Source organism: Corvus moneduloides, chromosome 1 (assembly GCF_009650955.1).
Source record: "Corvus moneduloides isolate bCorMon1 chromosome 1, bCorMon1.pri, whole genome shotgun sequence".
Classification (NCBI taxonomy): Eukaryota; Metazoa; Chordata; class Aves; order Passeriformes; family Corvidae; genus Corvus; species Corvus moneduloides.
In genome coordinates, this window is record NC_045476.1 from 113,858,457 (window position 1) to 113,884,532 (window position 26,076).

Below are 26,076 nucleotides of genomic sequence, written 5' to 3' on the forward strand. Positions count from 1 at the left end.
TTTCTCACAGAAACGTCTCCTTTGTTTGGGTTTGGTTTTTTTTTTAATCACTTAGCAATCTGGCAGGTACATACTCAGTTATTTTAACCTTCTTTAGGAATAAACCATTATCTTTAGTCAGCCTCAAATTGGAATCTGTGTGTCACCTGGTTTGCTCTAAGAAGCTGAAAACCCTCCCCGTCGTCATGGGTGAAATGTGCGTAGTACAACCTGCCTAGATACATAAATGACCTCAGGCACTGTAGTACATGACTCATCACATCCAAGAAAAGCGGGATGGGATGTCATTCCCACAATGCAGGTGGGAACAGCATAGGAACTGAGACACAGGCAAGGAAAATGTCTTAGGCAGAACCACGCAAAGAAGTTCTTACAAAACAGTGCTTCAGACACCGGTTCCTCATATCTCAAGCAAATACCCCAAGCAGGGGAGAACTCAGAGAACTGGAATCACTGTCTCAACTCTCAAGACTGTTTATTCCATGCAGCTGAAGAAAATGATGGTTGGCACCAGGCTTATGCTGTGTCTGTCCTTTCTCTGACACTCTGCAGTTTGCTAAAGAAGATTGGCATGTGGTTTACCCTGGCAAAAACGTTTGCTTGGAATATATGTTGACATTGACTAGTGGTATTGGAAAAAACCAATTCAGCTGCAGCCTGAGTCTTGGGGACCGGAAAGAGCTGGAGCCCAACTGCCATTATCTCACTGCCAGAAACAGAATGCCTCATGAGGAAATGACAACCTGAACGTGACTGCAAGTAGCAAAACAACTCAGGGAAATGCAGCAGTTGCTTCAAAGGGATGGTATGTAAAGGCTGTCTAATTTGGAGAAATGCTGTTTTCCTCAGAGGATAATGGGATCTGACGGCCTCTGTGTCCTTAACAGTGTTTTGGACTGCCAGTCTAGGGTGGCTGTTTTCTTCTTCTGTGGAGTGGGAGGTGATACAGAATAACTTTCATCTTGAAAGCCCTTTGTGATTATTAATTTTTATGAGGAAGGGATCAGCACCTGGAAACAGGCAAGTATAAAATGCAACATGGCCACTCAGCTAAATTGACAGTGGCCACCCAGGTCTGGGCGCAAAATGAATGGTTCCATGCTGGTACTTCAAATTCACAGGCTGTCTGAAAAGGTTAATTCTCAAAGTATCAGCTGAGGAAAGGGCCCACAGTCCTTCTGTTATAGGCATTTGGATGTAATGAGGCAGTAAATTCGGCTATGCTTGGCAGTCACATGTGCTGTCAAGGCTTTCTTTATTCATGTAGTCAATAGAGACATGGGAGAAATTGTCAACAACTTTGGAGGCTTCTCCAGAGAGCTTACCAGCAACAGGCAGCTTAGTTGGGTAAGACACATTTGAGGGTGCTGTTGTGAAAACGGTAGTAACAAACATGCAAGGTGTGAATTTTCACAAAATAGTTCCATTTGCCTTCTTGGAAATTGGGAATACATGTGGTTCTCAGCCAAGCCAGTGTGAAAGTGACCAGTCAGAATTCCAGGGGGGTATTTGATGCAAGTTGCACATTTCTGCATCTTCTGTTTTTCATAATTTTTAACCAATGAGAATTGTTCATCCCCCCCCCCCCCCACTATCAGTGACTTTTTCCCTTGCTGTGTTATCAACAGTGCTGTCTTTGAAACCACGGCAAACAAAATATCATTTAACAGAAACTGAGACATAGGTGAGTATCAAACCACTGTGGATGACACCGAGGGGTCTCCATTTTTTTGTTCAACAGATTGGACCAGAGAAGGGCACTGTGCACTTGGCTATAGCTGCTGTCCTGAAAGCTCTGTGAGCCAGAAGGAAAGGTGACACCCATGAGACCTCAGTGTAAGTATGCTCATTAATTCAGAGAGATTCCCTGCTCCTGGTTGCTCTTATTTGCATGAGGTCTTGATTTTGAAGTAATCTATACATATGATTGGCTTTAAAGTATCAAATAAAGTACAGCATTGCTGAGTTCTTGGACACTCTGCCCATGCTTAATTTTTGCAGGATGGAAAACTGTAGCCGCTGCACAGCGCTTAGTGGTGAAATTGGTCGGAACATTACAGAGTAAATTTGTGGAACTCTGGCATTTCTGAAAGAAAATATTTTTGCCTAGTCCTGTTTCTTCGTATACCCTTCTCTTGATTTCATCTTTCTTACTCGCATATTTTAATCTGAGATTTTCACTTTTTAGCTGCTTCCCTACTGAATATGCTCTTGATCTGGGAGCCAAATCTTGCATACTTAGCATGTTACTATTTATTAAAAATAGCCTTTTTAGGCAGAGATGTGAGGTGATAAAGACGGCCTGGTTAGAAAGGAAAATTAGTGAACGAAAGATATTGTCCAGTCAAGAAAACTGACAGAGAAAAGTCTGCCAGCCTGGAACTGTGAGCCTGGGGACCAGCCCTGTGAACTAGTGAAAAACATCCTTTAAAACGGCAGCTGGTCTCTTTGAAGTGCAGCTGAGGTACCTAGAAACCAGAGACATCCACAGACACCAAACAAGGAGACACTAACAGCAATTTGTCGTGTGAAGGTGAAAAACAGTCTGAAGAAATAAAATAGCTCTGAAGGAACAGAAAACACCATCCCCAATTGGCTGTGAAAAATAGAAATTAAACAGGATCTATTGGCTGCTCAATGCCCCACTCCCTCTGTGCCAGTTTGGACAAATTTGGAGGAAAATATTCCCTGATAGAAAGCAGGTTACGACCATCCCTCCCCCACCAGGTTCGGGAAAAAAATAAATTTCCGTTGGATGAAAGTGAAAGAGATAAAAACTATTTATTTAACAAACACACAGGAAAAGGATAATAATGCTAAATAATAAAACCTCTCGCTGTGGAGAGAAACCTGGGGAAATTTCAGAGTCCTTCTGTAGGTGTAATCTCTTTCCTTCTCCTTGGAGCTGGGTCGTGGGCCCACCTCCAGGGTCTCAGTGGAAAATTCTCCCAATGTGTTCTGATGTTGAAACAGTCCAGAAGAGAAGAAGGGAAAAAACGGAAGTCACAGGAAAACAAAGTTCAACTCTCCGTCTCCCTCCGGAGAAAAGGAGCCAAAAGCTGGCTGAAAAGCAAGCAGGGTGCTTCCTCTGCTCTTGCTACTGCAGCGGAAGAACGCAGAGAAGAGTGTATCTGTGTCCTTGAACAACTGCTTTGAAAAGTTCACTTGGTTTTTTCCTCTCCCCCCCTCTCAGGCTCCATTTAAAGGCACGGAAAGGCACAAAATTAATTTCTGGGCATAGAGCAGCGATAGGGGATACACAGCATAAAGTCACCCCAAGACACCCTCTTACAACTATGTGATATAAAAAACACTTAATGTTTATCCAAAAATGAGCCTGAGAACTTCTTGGCTGAATCCCACACAACCTTTCTATGAGCATTTAGGCTCTCCCTAGGGACACCTGGCTAAAAAAAGAGTCTGTGATATGGATTATTTTGGAATTGGGACTTTACCAGTTCTCTTACTGTCTGGGTCTGTCCTCCTCTCTTTCAGGAAGGGTTGGTCCCCCAGGTTTTTCCTGCCTTTTGAGATGGTTTGGTTGCTTTTGAAATCTAATTCACTTCATGTCAATAGCATAAATATTAATATAAGTAATCATAAAAATATCTGCTGTTATGTTGTTGATAAATTTGCTTCATTCATGATAAATAGTAGTTATCTAAAATAATACAGAACTACTTGGCTGCTCCTGTCATTGGCTGTACCACAGTACTGATTGATGTTATTATTGATTGATAACATGCTGTTGTTTGATAACATATATTATTGATGGCAGAGAGTAATTTGTAATAACTTGATATATATTCATTCATATTCATTTTATTAACCATAGAAATGTTTTGTAGTGGAAGTTTTTGTGGTATTGGTGGTAATCTGTACTAAAGAAGAGAAATTTAGAGGGCAAAGCTTTCACATACTTGTGTATTACAGACTCTCACAAACCCATAGTCATTATCTCTCCACACCTTTTCCAATAATCACTCTACCAATACTGCTTCCATAATGAAAGCAGGTCAAAAATAATGTTTCGTCCTTAATGATTTTCAATAGAAATTGTCAAATGTTCTTGTTCACTGTTGTTAACCACTTTGCTTTGGTGTCAGGAATTCATTTTGTGTGCCAAATGTAAATGTTACTTGTACTTTGCAACATTTCATCATAAAGACAAAAGCACCTGTGTGTTATGGCATCACTGTGGTCCGAGTTATTTGATTTGTTTTGTTTTCTACTTTATGTGAAAGTTACAGGTTGACATGGTCAGAAAGTCTAAAGGCAACTGGGCCCTATCAGAAGAGTACATGTTTTAGCTGGTGTCCAGACTAAAATGGTCTTGCAGCTCATTTCAGACAGAAGCTGTGTCCCTGGTGGGGAGTGTTGCTTTCTGCCCAGAGAAGTCCTTCCCTCCCAACAGACCCTCTTCACGTGTCTGCTCTCAAGCAGAGATGCAAACTATCCCCTCTCCTGGGGAAGCTGTACAGCTTGTCTTGCCCACCCTCACGTCACAGCTGGCAGTGGGGACTGATGGCTAAAGCTATAGGAAGCTGTGTACTTAAAGACCATGCTTTAATCTGTAGGTCTTTGTTTAGGAGTTGGACAAGAAGCTGCTTTTCTTTAAGTCTGGATAATTGGGAGTTTGGCTTAGTTTTTTAAATGGTTGGGGGCTTTTTCACAAAAAACCTCCTTGCTGAAAACTAAAAATTTGGTAATTGAATTGCCTGTGCTACCATTGTCTGCTAGTAAATGCTTGGGCTTAATGTGTTGATCTGTTTGCTGGAGTGATCAGTCATTTTGGGGGAAATTTCCTTCAGTATTAAGATCTAAAAGATCCTGTTCTAAAATAACTTGCTATTTCCTTTTCTGAGAGCAGGAGGTATGAGAATAGGGTTGCTTCTCTGTTTTAATTTGACAGCTAAAATAGTGTGACTTGGCTTTCCTGTTTAATCTCTTACTCCTGCTTGGATAGAGTTTAAAAAGAAGCTGCAAATGGCTTATTATCAAGTACTCACAGCCATGAAATTAGGCAAACATGCATTTGGCAGTGCAACACAAGCTGATGAGGAAGGGGGTTGTGAAGGTTTAGAATATCTGCTGTTTCAACTCCCTGCTTGCTTCAGAAAAATAGAGAAAAGACTGACAGCCATTCCTCAACTGACTAACATTACTTAATCTTTTTTTCATCATACTGTTTTATCATGCTATGGGGTTTTTTATTTTATATGTCATGCTTGAAGCAGGCTGCCAAGCATTTGCTATTCTGCATGGAATACATATACATTACTGGTGTGCTAGCAGAAGGGGAAGCTTGTGGTAAGTCATCTTTCCTTCAAAGCTGGAGTTTTGGTACCCTCCATTTTCCTAATCCTGGCCTTGTCTCATTAGTTTTGATGGGAGTAACTCTGTCAGGAATACACCACCAGCCTGTGAGACTGACAGGCTGGAGGAAATGTAATGATCACCTCTGGAGTGTGAGGAGAATTTAGTTCAGTTCAGTCTAATTTGATATTCATTCTTGTTCCCCTACAGAAATACTCCAAAATGGTCTGCTTGGGAAAAAAGAAAGGTGTGAGCTTAAATACATCTGTACCTGATGAAAACAGTTTGCATCTCTTAGAGAGTGGGAAGGGGACTGTGTGAGATGAAGCCTGCTGTTTGTTGGCATCTTCTTGTGTGTACCAGGAGAGCAATGTCAAAACTCAGGTTTGTGCCACACTGGTGATGTTTTGCCATGTAACTCTTTGCACTGGGTTAGCGAGGAGCTTGTGCTGTTCTCTGCTGCTGCCAAGGATTTATCTGCTTTGCAGTTGTCTTGCAATGAAATAGCTAGGGAGAAGAGGGAAGGGCTTATCTGGCAAAATTGGTCTATTTGATTAAAGTGATGGGTTTGGGGGAAAATAAAGAAGTAAAAATGCCTCCAATCCTTCAGTTTTCCCAAAGAACATTCTTTGATGTATTATTTAACAAAATTATGTGCTGTTGACTAAAACACAGCCTGACTTGTAATTGTTCTTATCTGCTTCAGAACAGAAAATGTTAAAGTATGGATATCTGGCTTATTCAGGATCCTCTTCCTGGCTGGGCTTCTCAGATCACCAGTTAAATCAGGTTTGAATGTTCAATTTTATAGCAGTAAGATTTTAAATAGTATGTGAAGTGGGAAATGCTAACAGATGATGATCAATTCTCACTGCTTGCTCCTAAACACTTAGAAGTTTTGCTGGACTGACTGAAAAGGTATCATTGCAGGTCCATTTGGGGAGGTAAAAAAGTGGGCCTAATACCATTTCAGTGATTTTCCCAGTAAGGCAGAGTGTTAATGAATGAGGATATACCCAAGGAACTAACATAGAAATGGAAGTTTCTTTGCTGGTATATTGTGTGTAACAATGAGTTTGCATGGGTAGAGCTGTTGTTGGTTTAAGCAAGGGGCTTATGCACATGGGGCTTCTGAGGGGAGTGCTATGAATTAACCAAAAATATGATCATTAAGAGTGTTAATGAAAATACATAAAATCTGTGCTTGGATAGCTGAGACGCACAGTACCCTTAACCTGTGGTAACTTCACAGATGAGAAATGGGGATGTCTTCTTCAGAGTCAACATGAACCTCAAAATGTGATAAATGATGGTTTATTCTAGAAATTCTAGTTGCCGTCACTTCGAGGGGTACTCTGGAACTGTCAGTAGCAGAGGGCCCTTGGCTTCCTTCATAAACAGCATCCCTATTGCCAGAGAGAGCTGCATGTGCCTTTCTGTCTCAGTTTATTGGTGTCAGATCAAATTAATACAGCTGGTATTTTTCTTTCAGAAAATATACAACTTGGTATACCTAGAAATAATGTTGCCAAGTTATGGGATGTTCACATCAGGATTAGAAAAATTTATTATTTCTTACAGTTAGCTGGGTTGAGGAGTTTGGTTCAGCTGTATGTTACTGATACATCTGATCTCATTTTCTGATGGTTTCTTCTAGCTACTTGTGAGGAAGAAATAAAAAGCTTATTCTAATTTTGTGTAAATTAATATTCTAGATGCAGTGTGGTGGAGTTATTTGGAGACGTATAACTAACTGATGTAGTTTTGCTTGCAGTTGCACACATAGGCCCTGAGAGAAGGCTGGATAATGTATTGTAAACGCCTGTATTGAGTGTTACTCTTCTGTGTTTTATGCTTTGAAAGGACAAACTGGGCCAGGTCTAACTCGTGCAGGTCTGTGGTATGGGCAGTGATGACTCTGCTTCTGTATCTCTTCCCAGACACTCCCCCCCTTCCACTACTGCATAATGCTGCATTGCAGGAGAACAGGAGTGGTGTGGGAAAGCTGAGGGCTGATCACAAGTGAAGATAGACGTGTTTCCGTTGGTTTATGAAACGCCATCGCTGCTTGATTTTCAGAGTAGGATGAAGCTTACTCACAAGGGAGGAGAAGTAACAAGAAAGTTCCTTCTGTAAGACAGTGATGCTAAAATTCTAAAATCTAGTTTATGGATTCCAGTTTATGGCCCCGTTAATCATTCAGAAGTGATCTATTCCATGTTCCAAGTATGCATATACGTTCAAAGTAAAAGTGGGCACTTATCTACAGGATGATATTTGCAGATTGAGATTTATGCAAGAAATGATTGGTCCAGACAAAATAACTATGAATATCACTTTTTTGCTACTATACTATGTTATTTTCTATTTAAAGCCATTAGATGAAATAGCTCTTATATGCATTTATTGAACAAATATTGTCTCTTTCCTTCTTCAAATCCTGAATAATGTCAACAGATGTTGATCTGTTTCAATGAAGAGCAGTATTGAATATGACCGAAGTAGTTGTATTACTAAGAATTTTATCCTGTACTTCTGTGCCAGAAATTCGAGTCTGCAGCAGAACCCCACTACCAGGATTTTCTTCTAGAGGATTTAAAGTGGTTTTTATATCCAGGGAGGCTTCCAGAGTAAAGCCTGTTAATAATTTTTAATGTGTATTTGGCCAAAAATAAGCTGGAAAATAAGTTATTCAAACTAAAATATTTGAATGAAAATGAAGAAGTAGATGGAAGTCACTCATTTTTGTTTTGAAATGCTTCTCTGTTGACTGCTTTGGGTCAGATTCTTTTGCCCCACATGTTCACTGGCACACCACAGCTGCTGACCTACTCTGGGTGCTGCAGTGCAGCACAAAGCTTTCATGGGATGCCATAAATCATGAACCAGGAACTCTGTGAATACAGGATGGCAAAGACCTGAAGAGCCTGCAGAGGAATTATGATGTAATTTTCAGATGATTCATTTTTTATAGACAGAAAATTTCTCCCTTGTGTGGGAGAGAAATTCTGCTTCAAAAACTCATCTTATTTAAACTACTGCACTTTTTTTTTTTTTTTTTTGTCAAGAAGCTTTTCTGCTGAAAATTTCAGGCAGCCATGTCCATGTTTTAGGGTGCTGTACTTAAGTATGTGCTGCCAAGATATACTCATTCCCACAGAAGACTGCTCTACTTCCTACAAGTCCTGATCTGCTTGGTTTGAACCTAGTCTGGATATTGACACAGTCATTGCAACTGTGCATAAGCATAGCCAAAAGTACAATACAGACAGAACAGCAATTCCAACTTTTCATTTGCTTTCTATTTCCTGAATTTCTACCACTTCATAAAAATTTTGCAGTTTGACAGAAAAAATAACTCTCTAGAAACCTTCACTGTATTTGAGTCTTATTTTCCTTACCCCAAATGCTGAATGCAAAGCAAAAATGGGAAATAAAGGAAGCAATAGAGTGGGTCACTAAACCAGCTGAGTTTAAATCCTCATGGATTAAGGAGGCAACTTTTCCAGATGAGGATATGCATATCCAAATGGAACATGCAACTGTTTCAAAGCTTGGAGGTTTAATATTTTACTTCACTAATACTACAGTGACTCCAGTCAGTACTGATGTAATGTTGACACTGTTCCTTCTCATGTTCAGAGCTCAGTTTGAACTAGTGATTCAGAATACTATTACATGTATTCACTACAGGATCTTGATACATATTCTGCACCTGTATTCCCTTAAGAAACTAAACAAATTGTTTCTTTCTTAAAAAAAATACGTAAAAGGACTGCAATGCTTGCATAAAGAAGGCAGCCAACATTTAGCAGGAAATGGGAATGGACTTTTTTTAAAAAATATGTGTTTCCAGTGAAATTGGAAATTTGGTTCAGAATGTGTGCTCCCAACATGTTGCACTTAGCAGCACTGTTAAAACCCCAGATGTACTGTATGTGCATTTCTTTACTGCTCTGCACACCCTGTTACATAATTCTTTACATTGCTTGTGGACAAGAGAGAGCAAGAAAAAAAATCAGTTAAAAAGTTTTATATGTTACATTTTCTATAAAATACATAGAAAACAGTGTACTGTTATTCCATCCTTTGTGCTACTGAGTAACTCCACTGGGAATTCAGAAAACCAGAAGCAAGTCTTGAATGTTTGTTATTTCCCTGCAGGCCTTAACAATGCTAGAAACTGGTGCAGCAACCAGGGAACATGTGAGTATATGTATAAGTGCTTTGGGCTTTTTTCTAATTACTGTTTGTTTAATGAATCTACTACATAACCTTTGGAGCAGGTGCCAAAACTCCTTTGCATGAAATTAAACACTAAAGCTGAAAATTTCTTGGTCTCTATTTCAGCTTTTCCCTACCAAGGTTGCCTCTCTTCCCCTTATCTCCCTGGTTCATTCTTCCCACATGCAATTTCTGTGAACAACCTGGAAATATCTGATCTTTTTTTCACTATTATTATGAAAGCAATTGCTAAAATTTCATATTCCTGCATCAGTGAGAAATATGAAAGAATGCACCCTGTGATTGTGATTGCCCATACGAAGGGTAGAGCGGCAAGGTACAAGATTAAGTCCATGCTGCTCTGGGGAGCACACTGCAGGTCCTTGAGACAGCTTGGATAACATCTGTGCGGAACAGTGCAGGCAGACAATGTGGTCTGTAGAGCACTGAAGGCCTGATGAAGCTCAGAACCCTTGTTGCCCAAGGATAATTATCCAGCTCCCATGTTCATTTTGCTCTGTGGGTTTGGTGCTTCAGCCAGTGTTTTGCTCAGCACAGCAGTGCATGTGTAGACATGACCCTGCAGTAGCTGTATGAAGGAGTGGGGTTTAGAGGGGAGAGGTTCCAGGCTCCTCTAATTGTACCACTTCTATTTGTGCTGCCCTAACTCAGCTGTAAATATCAAAATTCCAGGAAATCATGCTGTTAGCATGTTGCAAGTCATCCTCTCGGTGGCACCAGTGGCACTGCCAGAGGTGCAGGTGGGCCGGGAGCATAGCTGGCAGGGCAGGTGTGAGGGAACAGCCAGAACTGAGAAGGATACCAGACAAGGTTTATGGTGCGAAGATGGCTCTGAGGGCAAGCTCTGTCCCAGTGACAGGGACCAGGGTGAGACAGAGCCCAGGGACTGCCAGCCTGCCCATAGTGATGAAGTTAGACCCAGGTCAAGCAGGGCTCAGCCTATGGTTCAGGGTCTGGATCAGTGAGGTCCATGGCTCTGCACAGGTGTGATCACATCTGGGGTAGCTCAGGCAGGGACTGGGGCTGTGTTACCAGGGCAGGATTGATGGGGAAGGGCTTCCAGTAAGGCTGGGCAGGGCCAGTAGGAGGAAGGGGGATGTTTGGAGTGATGGCATTTGTCTTCCTAAGTAACCATTACTTGGAGAACATGGAGGTGTAATGGGGCCCTGCTCTCCTGGAGATGGCTGAACACCTGCCTGCCCATGAGAAGCAGTGAATTCATTCCTTGTTTTGCTTTGTTTGTGTATGCAGCTTTTGCTATCCCCATTAAACTGTCTGTATCTCTAACCGTGCATTTTCCAGTGTCTTCCCTTCTCCTGCTGGTGGGGCATGAGTGATCAGGTGGGGCATGAGTGACCTGGTGCACAGGGCTGGGCTGTTGGCTAGGGTTAAACCACGAGTCAGGCCAGACCTGTAGGAAAAAGTCTCATGCAGCTGCAGGCCTAACTCTGCACTGCTCAGGGCTTGAGGTAGCCTGAGATCCCTCACAGGCAGGATGCCACGGGGGCCAGCTGCTTCCAAGAACTGGAAACTGTTGGGTGTAGTGGTGCAACTGGCTGCAACCACGCCAACCCCTGACAAGCCAACCAATACCAAACTGTGGTGGTCAGGCACCGAGGTTTAACAACCCACTCCAGTCAGGGTGAGAACCCACAATTCCCCAGTCCGGTGGTTTGCATACTTTTGTATGGCTGGTTAACGTTTTCCGCTTCTTATTTTATGTACAAGGCCATGTATATTCATTTCCCTTAAGTTAATATGTATTAGTTCTGGAAAGTTCTACGCTACTCAACACCCCCATTGACTCCTTCCCTAAATCCCTCCTATGTGTTGTTCCCATTGGTTCCCTTGCTCTCAACCCTGCCTCCTATCCCGTATCCTATTGGCTGTATCCCTTATCCCGCCTTTCCTATCCCCACTATAAAACCCCTGGAAACCCTCAGATCCTTGGCTCTTTGTCCCTCTCCTTTCACGTGGGTGAATTTCTGTGTGGAACCGATATGAGGAGTCCCCTCTCTCCTTCTTGGCCTCCACCTGTGTGCTCTCCCATCAGGCTCAGAGACAGCTCCCTTGGGTGAGGGGCTCGTCCCCCCTCTGCCCCCTTTGTGTGCCGCTGTTACTCAGAGGGTCCGCAGCTGGACCTCCGGGCTTCTCTTGGAGCTAGCACGCGCAGATTGGCTGTAGTCGGGGAGCCCCACGGGGGCAGCAGGGCAGAGTCCTCCCAGCCAGGCTTGTCCCACCTCCATTCAGGAGCAGGGGTGACAGGGAGCAGGGACGTGGCCCCAGCCTCCAGCGCTGAGCACCTCCCTGGGGACAGGGATGAGCAGAGGCCAGGCAGTGAGGAGAACCATGGTCAGACATGGCCCAGGGATGGGACGTTGTTCCACGGCCAGACGTGTCCACAGCTGTAGCACAGCTGGAGGCAGGCACACCTGCCATGCAACCCAGGCAGAAACTAAGGCCTGTGAGCAGAGGGGGTGAGCCCCAGGTGAGACTGGTCGTGGTGAGGTCTGTCAGTGCACTCAGTGCCCTGTCTGACCTTAGGAGGAATTTGTCCGGTATATTTGCAGCTATTTTAAAAGGTTGAAACCTGTCCTTTCCCCCAGGGAATCTCATTGCTAGCATTAGTAGTAAATCACTGCCATCAGCTATATTTAAATACTTTTTGCATAAAATATTTTTAATGAGTCCAAAGATCAGAACTGACTCCTAGAGATATCATAAATAGCCAGGTGTCAGCAGACAGGCTGGTACTTTTTAGAATACCAGTCTCCAGATTAAAGTAAATTGGTTTTTATTGTGCCCATCTTTTTGCCAAGTATTGACACCAAATCTACAGAGCCAAACAATGTGAATTAACAAATTCTTGGTTCTCTGCAGCAACTGGAAACAACAGTGATGACATTAGCATAATTTCTCTTCTGCCAGTTTCTCATGCCAAGCCCTGCTATAAACATATTTAATTGTACTTCTCCCTCTCAGCTGTTGTCTACCAGTAGATAAGACACTTTACTTGCAGAGGGGGGTGTTTTATAATGAATGTCTAGTAGGATGGGTTTGAATTACCCATTAGTATAGCCTTGCTTTACAAATTAAAGGCCAGTCCTGAATTCTGGCTTTACTTGATGTTTTATATAACCTTTCTCTTTTTACTATAGCATCTGAAAACCACATAGCATTTAATGTATTTATCTGCAGAATTCCCATGTGAATAAGGGGAATACAATTATCTGTACTAGAAACATGGAAAATTAACATGAGGCCTGATCTGACTGAACAACTTAGTCAAGCTCGAGACAGGAAATCTGTAGCACAGATAGAAATTGAATCCTAACTCTTATCCAAGTGTATCTCAGCTACAAGGCCATCTCTCATCCTGACTGGTCTCCAGGAGGAAGAAATATTTCCTACAGCAGAATCACTGCTATTTTCACTTTAGCTGCCTCAAAATTGGAATAGCTGCTCATTCACATAGGCAAGCACATCCCAAAGCTCTGCAATCCCAAGCATGCTGAATCCTGTCCCCAGAGTGCCCCAAGCTCCTGCCTGTGGACACAGTTAGGTGACCAAAGTGGTGTGAGTTGGCTCCCAAAGGAGCCTAAATACTAAAAAGATTTTGAGGCAGTGTGTGAGGCAATTATTTGGCAGAGCTGCCCAATCAGTTTGTGTAAGCATTACAGAATAGTCTCATTACAAACTCAGTGTGCCTTTGTGCACGTTAAACCCATGTCCTTGGCCTGGAATGGAGCAGCCATTTTCACTTTCACTTACGAGATTCAACATCCAATTAAGTGGCAGTTATTTCCAAACTCAGTCCAGTACAACTATGCCCTTTGGCACACATTGATTTTTATTCAGTGTACCTCAGTTCATTGTGTCAGGTGTAGTGTCCTTGACATTACAGGTATAAGCTGATTTTTAATACTGACAACATCCTTGAAGTTCATCCAAATTCTCATGTGATCTCTCATTTAAATTTAAATAATTTGGATTTATTGAGACACACACAGGAGGCACACTGTACAAATGCTTTTGTATGAGTTGCCAGCAGCTCTTATACTATGTTAATTTGGGAGTCTCCAGGTCTTAACTTTCCATTTTTTCCCTTACACCGACACAACAGAGTGATATTTGAACATCTTCTACAAGCCAAGGCCTTGAGTTATCTCCAAATTGACAGCTGCAGGCTGGGAAGTGTGAATGAAAGCTTGTCTGTGCTGCTGATGGCCAAAAAGTTCCAGAGAAAGGCTCTGCAAAATGCAACAGCAATGAAAAAATCTTTCTCTCCCCATCCTTCAAGGCAGTCTGATTAGTTTCTTCAGCTGTCGTGCTTGTGATTTCTGAGCATAAGCTTGCACACACTGCTGTAATTTTCATTGTTTCATGTCATGCACCAAAAGACTTTGGATGTCTTGGTGTGGCACTGTCATCTCTAGGATGGATTTGGGGGCCTCTGTCAATTAGTCTAGTGCTTGATAATGTTTGATCATATCCAAGTATCTGAAACGCTTGAAAACAGGTTAGTTATATAAAAAAATTCCAGTAAGAAGTGGCTATGGTGGTTGCTCTTTTATTTCTTAACATATATGTTGCTACATGGTGGTCACAGCATACGCTTGTGACGCTACCCCACAAGCCCACCTTCCTGTGGGCTGCAAAGGGAAGTTAGAAGGGTGGGTTAAACTTCAAGCAGGTGAGTATGAACCGTTTGTGGTTTTAATAAAGGCACTTGAAACCTGGGCTGCATTCCATACTCAGACACTTCACAGGTGCCAGTCACTATGGTGACAAATTGACCAAGCCAGGCTCATTAGAAGACTTGATTTTGATGGCTGGTCAGATAGATGTTTGTCTCAAAAATTCAGCAGTTCTTTCTTTTCTGACCCTTTATCTACCTTAATCAGGTAACTAATATTCTTTGTAGTATTGCAGTAAGGCCAATTTTGCAACATACCATAACACGTCAGAAACAGTATGGGTTACAAAAGCTCATCTAAGAAGGTGGAATGTAGAAGTTGATACTTGACCAAAGTGGTAAGAAATTTCATTGCTATCTCCAGGTTGCTGAATGGCCCTTGGAAAGTGGAGAAACGATACAAGGATGCATCTCTTGAAAGTATCTAGCAATGTCCCATGTTTTGTCTAAAATACTGCTCTGAATATGGCCTGCAGTCATAGTAGTCATCTTTGCAGCATGAACAGTGTTCATATTTTGTAAATCAAAATTCCTTGAGTACCTTCTGTTTATATATTAAAATTCTTCAAATAATCATATTTTTGCACAAGAGCTCCTAGAAGTCTCATACCTACAAATTTTAAAATGTATTTTTTCTTTTACTCACATTAAAAGGATGCTGTGTAAATGCTTTTTACATCTTTCTGATCTTTTGAGCACCATAAACCTTCTTGGTCTTCAAGGTACAAGTATCACTTCAACCGCTCTTCGTAGTAAATTGTGCTGATAAAGGGAAACAGTCAAGTTGTAATTAATTCCTATACTAAAACTAAGAATACACTTCAGAGCTACTCTATATACTCTTCCAGAGCTATAGAGACTGGTCTGCTTATGCATGCTATGTATGTCCATACACCTAACTCCTGAGCAATTTAGGAAGAAAAGTAAAGACTCCCATTCTGAATTCGTCTCTTGGCTAGGTATTCCTGTCCTGGATAACCACTGAGACTCCTAATTCCCACTAGTCAGGCCCTGAGGCCAACTTCATTTCACATCCTCTCTGGCTATATTTGCTAAAATGTCCTGCAGAATCCACCTTATCTGCAGTGTTACATAAAGTGGTTTCCAGTAAAAGGAACTTAACTTGTTAAGTGTAGGCAGACCTGTTAAATGAATTTGCAGCTTAATCTATTTCCTTGTACTTTTAGAGGACTGTTGGAACACTCAAGAACCTTTAACTTGTAAAAGTATGCACATGGTAAGAAGTGGCTGACAGCCCACAGCTGGGACATCCCATTAATGAAAAGATGACTACTGCACTATCTGAGCTAGGTGATTTTAGAATATGAGACTAGTAGAGCTGAGATGAAGTTTATTAGGAGGAGCACGTGACACAGCTCTCAGGTGTGGTGACAAGAGTGCTGGAACTACCTTTGAGTTCAGTAATTTGAGAGAAGTTCAAGGGCAGGTTGGCTACTAAGTGTCCATTTAATGCAGCCTCAGAAAAGGATGAGGTTTGACCATTCCAAGCTTCTCACAGGATCTAAGCTGAAATAGCACATAGTCTGATCATCTCTCTTCAAGAATGATGGGCTACAGTGTGTATTAAGAACCTTTCTAATCAGCAGTGGTCTCTTTACATTTGGTGTGCTTACAACAGGCAGAGATTTTTTTTTTGTGCAATCTTGTGTTGGGCTAAATGTCAGGAAAAGAGAACAACTTTTTGTACTACAAAAAATTAATCTGAACATCAGTGATAAGTATAAGGAAAATCAGTATAATGACATATGCAAATAATTTTTATACAAAGTATGCTTTTCAAAGTTATGATTAGTTTGGTTTAAGAAAGATTCAATGGTCCTCTTTTGCAGGACCCTGAATGAAAGCACACAGATTATTAAATTCTTAGAATTATCTGAAATTGTACACTTTTCCAATATTTATCAGTTTATTGACTTTAAAATTTAATTTAAAAAATTACTATGAATTTTTCCACATGTTTAAATATGTATTGAATATCCTATGTCAGAATATTAACCACAGATCCACTCACAATTAAATTCCTGAAGAGGAATTTTATAAGTTATTGCAGAAGTTACAAGGATGAGGAGAGTGAAAGCTGAATTCTGCTACAATTTAATTAAGGAACTCCATTCCTACAAATACTATGATCTCTAGGTTTTACTGCTCCAGGCTGCAAAATTAGTCCATATGTTTGTGGGATCTGGTTTTAAATGGTGACAGACAGCTGATGACTAATATTATCTGGTAACCTCTCTTTAACTACAGCTCTGTTTAATTTATATCAGTCATTCCTGTAGGGCTGGGGAATAAAAAAATTGCTGCTACAGAGACACTGTGCAGAGATTGCATTTCCAGCAAGGTTCCATGAAAATCTTTTGCCTTCCTGATGGTTCATCTGTGAAGACTACGGGAAGTTTGTTTTTCCTTGCCAGATGTTACCCTCCAAGACACTTTGCTTTCCAACCCTATTTTACTACTAACTATAAAAAACCACACCAAAATTAAATATGCATCATCCAGAGGATTTTTTACGAAAAGCTTTATTAAACATACACTCTTTAGAATATATTTAACGATTTCTCCCACCTTGAAGGAATCCTCTATCGCACATACAAGTTCTTATTTTCAGTACCCAGTCAAGCATGTAAGCACGTGCTACTCACATACAGCAACTGAATGGTGACAGAGAGGGCCACTGGTAACTGAAACAACAAGAAAACAACTTCCTTTCTTGAAACAACTTCTTCAAACTTCCTTTTCTTGAAACAACAAGAAAAGGAGCTCTCTCACAACTTAAAACTGGATTAACATCTGCATAGCATATCAGGAATAACCATCTCTGCTGTACAGCTACAGGGTAGCAGCGAAGGCAGTTCTGGTCCGCGAGTATCTATTTCTTTCTAACAATAAAGCAGATATCTTTTGAAGTGTATAAAAGCACCACCACGTTAGAGAAACTATCTTAGGTACATTTCCACATTAGTATTTAATGCTGGTTTACAGCATTAGACAGCCATCTCCATTTTAATAGGTGGATGAGGATTATAATCTTCAATCTGAAAGTCTTCTGCCTTAAAGTCGCTGATGTCTTTAATCTCACGAAGAATTCTGAGTTTGGGGAAAGGTCTTGGCTCCCTCTGAAGCTGAAATAAAAGCAAGTTTACTGTATAAAGCTAATACTTTAAAGCAGAGACTTTTGTGTTCTCAGTCTCAAATCAGATTACACCATGTAGGCTTTCCCTCCCCACTGAGAAGATTTATACTAAGAAAAAAAAAATTAAAGAAAATTCCAATATAGTTAGGTAGAATCTGCCTTAGTATTTTCAGAGGGAGCAGTAGCATAATTTTCAAGTGAATTCCCTGATCATCCAAATGCATTGCAAGCACTTTCAGTTGGCAAAGCAATCCTGGTGGTTACAGATTATATTTCTTCCAGAGGAAACTAAGAAAATCTGACCCAAAAATGCATTTTTCTCACAGGACCCTTTGGGTCTGAAGCAATAACTAGTTCTCTGGATGGTTTTAAACCATACTAGTAGCGAAAACATTCAGTCTGATCAAATCAAATTCTGATTTTATCCTACTGCAACAAATTACTTCCTGAAGAAAATGTAGCCTTTCTCAGCCAAATAATATTACTGATTAACTCTTTATTAAGAATTTTAAGTTATCCTTTTCTGATATATTACAAAGACATCTTATTTTGTGTTACTGGGATTAGGTGGAATTATTTTCAAAGTCTAAAGTGGATTTGGATCTCTAACTTGGTTCTAGAGTAGTACACTGATGAACATTTCAATCATGCTTGTATTGTATTTGTTTGCAACCTAAAATGAGCAGATGTTAAGGTACTGCAATTATTAGGGTAGAAATGAAAAGCTGCACAAATTAACATCTGCAAAAGGATAATTAAAATATTGAGATAATTTTGCATTGAATAAGCATTGTGGAAGATAAAAGGATGAAAGAATACAGAAAAAGTACTTACTTGGACTTTCAGAGGTTCCACATGGTTCAGATATATGTGAGCATCCCCTAAGGTGTGGATGAACTCTCCAGGCTGAAAAGAATGAAGAATACATGTGGTTTTCAAACAGACAGGTTCCAAGAAAACAGAACATTACAGTGCTTACAGTATTGATTCTCAGCATCTGGCTAATGTGGAATTGCAGCTTCTGTACTGGATTGTATCCTTGAAAGCTTCGAAGGGCACAAGCTTCTCTTACTAATGCATAGTTAATGGAAAATATAATGAAATTTCCACTAGCTTACCAAAAAATTTTATCTTTGAAATCCTGCTACAACAGTAGCTTTGGTAAATGAATGGAGCAACACTGATCTACTCACTGAGACACAAACAGGTGCAGCGGTGACATCCAGCTTTTCCACTCCACTTATAGTAAGTACAACTCACCAAAGCTGGCTTCAGAGCAGTTGCCTCGGCCACTACTAAACAGCCATGGAGGTGTCAGGCACAGGCAAGCACCCAGATGGGGTTTGCAAGCTTGCAAGTTCTGTGACTTAGCAGCCCCTGAGCAATGGAATTTAATGTGAGGAAGTTTTATCAGCTCTTTTACCAGCCTCTGACCAATGTTGATCAGCCCTCAGATCTGAAAACCACCAAAGCCAGGAGAGGAAGTGGCTGAGAGGCAATAGCTGGACATAACATTAAACTTCACCTTTTTTAGTACCTTGGACTAATTCCTGCAATTGCTGTGAAGTCTGATCCTTCCGCGTTGCCCTGTTTTAACAAGTTCCCCTTCTTGTTGCTGGTAGCAGGAGGATTAGGCATAGAAAGGCCTTTCTAGAACAAATTTTTACATGCCCTAAAGAAAAGGGGTTGCCCTTGTACAAGATTGTCATGCATTTAAATTTCTCTTCCAAATTACAAAATACAGCTCTGAACTCAGAGCAGGAGCTATTTGAGCACATACTACCACTGTACGTAATCATCTACAGTAGGAAATCAAAGAAATACCCAGCTGAAATTATAGCTGGAAGTTAGGTGGGCAGAATATCCAAATTAGATAGCAATAAACACATGCTACAAAATCTAATCACTGGCATGTTACCATCTCATAAGGACAAGCATTCAGTTCAGATTTCTAAGACTAATGAACAGGTCAGTTTTGACACTGTCAAGACCTGAAAGCATCTTCTGCTTGACCTGAATTTAAAAATTCTTACACTGCTGATTCTAACTGCCCATACAAACCAGAGGGAATTCACATCAAATTCACAGGACCCTTTTTTACACATATTTCAGCAAGATTTCAAACAGTATGTTCATTCCAGTTTTTCTTGGGCATGACATGAAGAGTCTTATCTTTTAGTCCCTCACTTCTCAGAGAAGATTAAATAAATGATTAAATAGCCTACCTTCAGCCCTGTGACATGGGCTATCATGTACGTGAGCAGTGAATAGCTGGCAATATTGAAAGGCACTCCTAGTCCCATGTCTCCAGACCTCTGGTAGAGTTGGCAAGACAATTCACCATTCAGAACATAGAACTGGCAAAGGGCATGGCATGGAGGCAAAGCCATCAGGGAAATATCTAGGAATTGTGGTACAGAAGGTGGGGGGGAGAAAATAGTAACAGCATTAGTGTGTTATGAATGTAGAAGATGCAAAACCTAAACAAGCATGTAATGAGATCTAGTAGAGAGCCAACTGCACTGTCACTCTTTTGCTTTTTCTCTTGTTTAGAAGCACCTTCTGCCCAGGCAATTAAGTCCAGGTCATGACAAGCTGTCTCCTGGATTGTATGACCAGAAAGTCATAAAGAGATATTCCACAGAACAGATTTATGCCATAATGCTGCACAGCAGTTTATTTCTACTCACCTTGGTGACAGATGAATTCCCTAAAGGAAGACATTAAGAGTAAAATTAAGCATGTATCCTAAAGCAAATTCCAGCTGCTTCATCTTACTCTCTTCCCATTGCAATGTGCTTGTTGAGATATAAAAGTAATGATCAATTAAAAAAAAAAATCAGAAACCAGAAGATCTCTTGAGTGTTTTTCTACACTTAAAAAGTACAGAGAGTAAAACTACAGTGTGGCAAGGAAAACTTTCACCAGTTATCTTCTGAGAATGTTTTAACGTTGAAAATAACAGCAATAGCATGTGGCATACCCTTTCAGACACCAGTGGAAAACACTGTGTGGTTTTTTTGGAGCACAGATCTATCACTGGTGAAGTTAAACATTCTCTTGCAGTAGCTCTTGTTTAGAAGTTGTCCTACAGAGTGAATGGATATCTATGTATAAATAGACCCTATCATTCATGTGATACAGGTTCATCTATGAACCTATGTTCAAGGACAAGATTACAACATAAATAATACTTTTGTTCTCTAGTTTTAAGGGGTTTGTTAACTTTACGATAGATTACATGGCTAAAAGCCAGACACATTGCTTTAATATACTTTTTATGGTTTGTTATTTTACCTTTTTAAAATAAGAGTTACTGTCTTTGAATAGACTGTATGTCAAAGACACTGGTATATCCCTCACTTTAACCTGGAGAGAAAAACTCTGAAGAAACAGTTCATTATTTTTGAGGTCTGAACACAAGGATTAAGTAGCAAGAGAATCAGGATTATAACCCCTGGCCATTTTTACTGCACTCACGGTAGTTTTATAAAGAATGATCAAGGACACCAAATGGAACTGACAGGTGACACAGGAATAGAACATCATTTAGCACACAGCAGTATAATGTGCAACTGCATTCACTTTACACCAGCTGTTCAATACCTTTGGGATTCCAAGCACACATAATGATTCTTCTGTCATCTGGATTGGTTTTGATCGTTTCAATCACTTTTTGCAACTGATCAACTCCTTGGTTGGAATAATCTGAAGAAATATAACAAATAAGATCTAAACCAGACAGATTCAAATCATGGTATTTTTTTAACACCCAGCCCTTGTTCCACTGAAAAGTGATATCCAAATGACAGCTTCTGAAGGTTTTATTGCAACTTGGAAAGTGATTAATAAATTGGCACCCTCTAAACATGAGTTGTTCTTGGTCTTTCTTAGGATGCTCTAGAACTTCAGAAATTCTCATGATGGTATTTTCGTGTGTGCCCCCATCTATTTGGTGGGCTTTGAGTACCTTTAGCACCCACTGAAATAGGACCATCCCTATTTATTCCATTCACAACATCTTGACATTTTTTAAGACCAACTAAGAAGTCTGCATAATCACTAAATCCCAAGAAACAACAGTTACAAAAAATCTGGCTGGACAAAGCATGATATTTTATCACTCATGATGACTTGTTACCTAAATAATACAAGTGCTGTACTGGAATAGACAAGATGTTACCACCTAGTCAGTCATGGTATTTATACTGATTTGCTCATTGCATTTCTGGACTAAAATGCCTTTCTACACATTCAATTTGCATGCTACAGTTCTTCTTCTTATATATAAAAAAAATTATGCCCAGACCAGTGTGCCAGGTGCCAGAATTCTTTACACACTCAAAACCAGAAAGTTTTTGATAGATGAATAAATGCATCCATCTAGCCTTCACAAGTTTCATACATTTCATGTATGAAAACTAAATTTCCATAGCCTTTAGCTGCAGAAGAGAACTTTAATCATGTGTAGCACAGGATATTGCATTTCACCCAATGACACTCACTGGCTGAATTTTAGGCTTAATACCAGTTATGTAAGAAACTTTCTGAAATTAACTGACCATTAGAATGGATTTCAGAATAAAAAAGTCGTTAGTTGTTAATCATTGTTCTGACTCATGCCAGTGAATCGGCATGGCTGGTAACTACATATTTTCTAATAACTCTTATTGCAGCAACACCAAATTATGGTTACAGGGAGACCCAAGCTGGCAAACAAGGTAGTAATACACAATTAGCATCTCAGGGAACTCTTCTGCCAGCAATACCATGCCAGAAGTCTTGTCAAATGGTTATATTAGTTCCTGAAGCTAATTACCTATCCATTAGTAATGCAACTTAAGGAAATCTATTTGTAAGGAAAGCTGTGGGAATTTATCTTGTTCTGTTTTTCCATGCTGTTATGCCTTAGACCTTTTAAGCTGAGAAAATCAGTAAGTTTTCAGATGTGTCAGTTCACAATTTGCATCATTTGTGTTACCATAAAACTGTATTCTGCTAATGGTCAACATGCCAATACCAAGTCTAAAATCTGTACTTAATGTGAGTTTCAATTTGAGGCTGTACTGAAAAAAAAAAAAACAAACCAAAAAACCAAACAAGCAACCCCACCTAGATAACTAACCATGTTGTTAATCCAAATTAAAAAATCACACCAGATAGTGACAATCTGGTTTTTGAAAGCTTTTTCTTAATGGCAGTCCTCTAAACATTTTCTACATCCTCTCCTTCAGTGACTTAGAAAAGATGAATCAATACATTTGAGAGTCAGGAGGCTGGGCATACCCCACAAACCAGTTCCACTGAAAATACCAACAGGTACTGCATCACATCATAACTTGTCACAGCTGTTCTGTCCACAGCATCATCACCTATGGAAACGTCCAACTTTGTTCCAGATGCAGAATGGAAAAATCTTTCTCTTCTACTGCCTCCAGTGAATGTAGTGCACTGATGTCAGTTCTTTCTAGCACAACAATTTCATGGACCCTGCACTGGTATACAGAGATGGCAGCCTGTGCTCCACTGTTATCAAATGGAGCTAGCTCAGGTTTCTGGACCGCAGCACACACATCCTTCCAGCTGTCAGCAACCACATCTGCTCTAGGTAAAAGAGTAACAGTGTGTGCCTCGTGACTCATCTGTTCCACAAATACCCAACTGTAATACACAAAGCTACATCTTTCAGGATAATTAAGACTGAATAAGGAAAAAGAAGTTCACTCTCTCAAACACTCTTTACTCTGGCTATCAGTTTGCTGTGAATGGATCCTGAAGAACAGTCCATTCCATGCAGAATTGTGGAAGTGGTGTGTCACAGCTGTCTCACTGAACAATCAAGACTGTATTTGGATGTGATTACCTGTGTGCATATCTTTGTATTCTGCTCCAAAATGCCTCCACTGGAAACCATACACTGGTCCCAAATCACCCTCCTCTCTGGTGCTGAAACCCTGCTTATCCAGAAACTCACGGGACCCATTAGCATCCCAAATCTTCACACCTTTTGCGGAGAGCTCTTTGGCATTTGTAGAACCCTACAAAACACAGTGAAAAGTCTGCATTCTAATTCCAACACAGAGGACATGATCTGAAACAGCTGTATTAAGCTTTGCTAGTCTACAGTATTTCTCCACTCATAAAGGATGAACAGTGCAATTAATGTACTGGATGAGGTTCCTGCACATGGACAGAGCAAAACTTGTGAGCAGCACATTGGATGGAGTTTGAAGTGCCATGCTGCTGTTCTTTAACTCAGGATTCTCACACTTTGTGAATGCACAAACAGTACAGCCTCAAGGTCAACTGTGGAATGTCATTTCCTAGGCACATTTGTGTAAAGTAACAAGATGTTACTTTACAGATCAAAGAAAATAAACTAACAAAAAATGTATGGCCTAGGCACTGTCTTTGCCAAGCCACCTATAATAAGTTTAAGGTCTTAAAAATCCTAAATGAGATCCTTAAAAATCAAAAATGAGAAAATAACCCAGAAAAATGTCACTGAATCCTGCAAGATGTCCAAATCAGCACACTCAAAAATCCAACAAAGAAATTATGCTGTTTTGGGGAGTGTCTAGTCTTTTACATTAACAAAAAAACCCAAAAAACAAAAGCTTTCAAAAAATGAATGTGTATTTGAGTCCTGCTATCTAGCAAATGATTATGTAGATTCTCCCACAGCTGCATAATATGACAACATATAAAAGAACACTTACATTGTAATGCACTACCTATAGTTGAATTTTATTACAGTAGGTACAGCTATTAGCTCTCATTAGATCTCATTAGATCTCATTTTTTTTGCTACTAAAAAGCCTAGAGTTGACATCAGTCTTACTTCACCTGTGGTTCTACACTGCTTGTTTCTGTTCATATCAAGCTATCTCAATATTAAAAAGCAGATCATTAAATTGCCTACTGTCTATTTCATATTATTATTTCTGATTAAAACACCAAGAAAAGAGACTGCATTAGGCTTTATAGCTGTGGAGTATATTCAAATTAGACAAAACCCTCACTATTTCAGATTCTCTCCCTTAAAAAGAAATAGAAGAGAAACTGTTCTGATTGCCCTGGTAGCAATAGTCTGCACTAAAATGCAGAATGTCTTGAAGATAATGGCCTTCCATGTGCGGTCACAGTATTAGGGGGTTGCACTTCTTCTGCCACTGGCACAGAAGCATCTGCAGTTACCCAAATGCCTTAATCCACTCCCCACCAGTTCGTTGTGTTTATGCCACTCTCGGGCCCACCACTCAGAGAGACACTCAAATACCGAACCTTGATGAACCACAGCAGCTCCTCCAGCACTCCCTTCCAGAACACCCTCTTCGTTGTGAGCAGTGGAAACTGATCTGGAAAAGAGTTTCAGAGTGTCAGCGGGGACCAGCCATTTCCCAGGGTGAACAGACTTCGGCTTTTCTCCACACAGAGGGCAACGCCACCACCTGACATTGTGAGGCTGGGATATGAAGTAAGGATTTGCGAGAGGATGTATAATTCCCATATTCAGATCCCTCGGGTGGGTACGGAGCGGGACAGCCCTGGCTTGTGACACCCCTCCACTCAGCCCGGCTCAGGGGGTGGAGCAGGGCCGGGCAGCAGGGCCAGGGAGCAAGGGCAGGGGGCCTGGGGTCCCGGCGGTGCCCACCTCTCAGGCTGTACCGCGCCTGCATGCCGAACACGGAGATGGTGCCGGTGCCGGTGCGATCCTCCCGCCGGTGGCCGTGCTGCAGGATGTGCCGCACCTGCTGCAGGTACTGCTGCTCGCCGGGCTCGGGGCGGGCGGCGGCGCTCAGCAGCTCCCCGTCGGCGGGCATGGCGAGCACGGCGAGCACGGCGGGCACGGCGGGCACGGAGGGCACGGCGGGCGAGCGGCTCCCGCGGGCAGCGCTGGGCTCCGGCTGCGCGCCTCCCCCGAGCCCGCCAAAGCCCGGACTTCCCGCCAAAGCCGGCTTTCCCGCCAAGCGGCGCCGAGGGGCGGGCGGGGCGGAGCGGCACCACTGCCACCTCCTCCCTCGCCCGCCCCCTTCCCTTTCCCTTTCCCCTTCCCTTTCCCTTTCCCCTTCCCGTGCCCGGGGGTCTCGGCAGTGCCGCTTCCACCGCCACCCGCGCTGGTCCCGCACGGAGCTGTTCCCCCTGAGGGAGGGCTGGCCCGAGCACCTGGCCCGAGCCCGTGCTCCGAACATAGCGGCTCGTTTAGGTTGGATATTCGGAAGAGTTTCTTCGCAGAAAGGTTGATCACATATCGGAATGGGCTGCCCAGGGAGGTGGTGCCTGGAGGAGTTTAAGGGAAAAAAAGGTGGCATGTAGTGCTCTGGTCTAGTTGACCTGGGGTGTTCGGTCACAGGTTGGACTTGATGAGCCCAGAAGTCTTTTCGTACGTGGTTGATTGTGCGATTTTGTGACTTCGTTCTGCTCTAGCGGCACAGTAACTGCTCTGCAGGCTCATCCCATGCTGGAAGGTGCTTTTGGCATTTGTCATCTTTCTCCCTCTCTCTGCAGCCTCAGGCATCCCACATCAGAGCTGAACAAGACCAAAGCCTTCGGCTGGGTCTGGCAGGCCACACGCATCTGGCACTAGATCCCCCCAGCCAGGATATCCTGAAAAAGGCCCGGGTGCAGCCCAGTGCCAGCCTCCCTTGTCTCCCCTGGTGTG

The 26,076-nt window shown here is 41.6% G+C and overlaps 1 protein-coding gene and 1 long non-coding RNA gene across 2 annotated transcripts; one reads left to right on the forward strand and one right to left on the reverse strand.

The window, feature by feature from the left end:
- The first annotated feature begins 353 nt into the window (after positions 1-353).
- On the forward strand, positions 354-9,812 carry LOC116449362. The gene is made up of 5 exons (XR_004242363.1): positions 354-805; positions 1,742-1,836; positions 5,527-5,700; positions 6,023-6,105; positions 9,481-9,812. It is a non-coding gene; the product is annotated as an uncharacterized LOC116449362 (long non-coding RNA).
- A 6,949-nt stretch (positions 9,813-16,761) lies between these two features.
- On the reverse strand, positions 16,762-25,621 carry TYMS (thymidylate synthetase). Its single transcript, XM_032123178.1, has 7 exons — positions 25,069-25,621; positions 24,699-24,772; positions 23,278-23,452; positions 21,021-21,122; positions 19,640-19,815; positions 18,249-18,320; positions 16,762-17,403 (listed from the first exon to the last, which is right to left on the reverse strand). The coding sequence occupies exons 1-7, from the start codon at positions 25,604-25,606 to the stop codon at positions 17,266-17,268; spliced, it is 1,275 nt and encodes a 424-aa protein (XP_031979069.1). The 5' UTR covers positions 25,607-25,621; the 3' UTR covers positions 16,762-17,265.
- Positions 25,622-26,076: the final 455 nt, after the last annotated feature.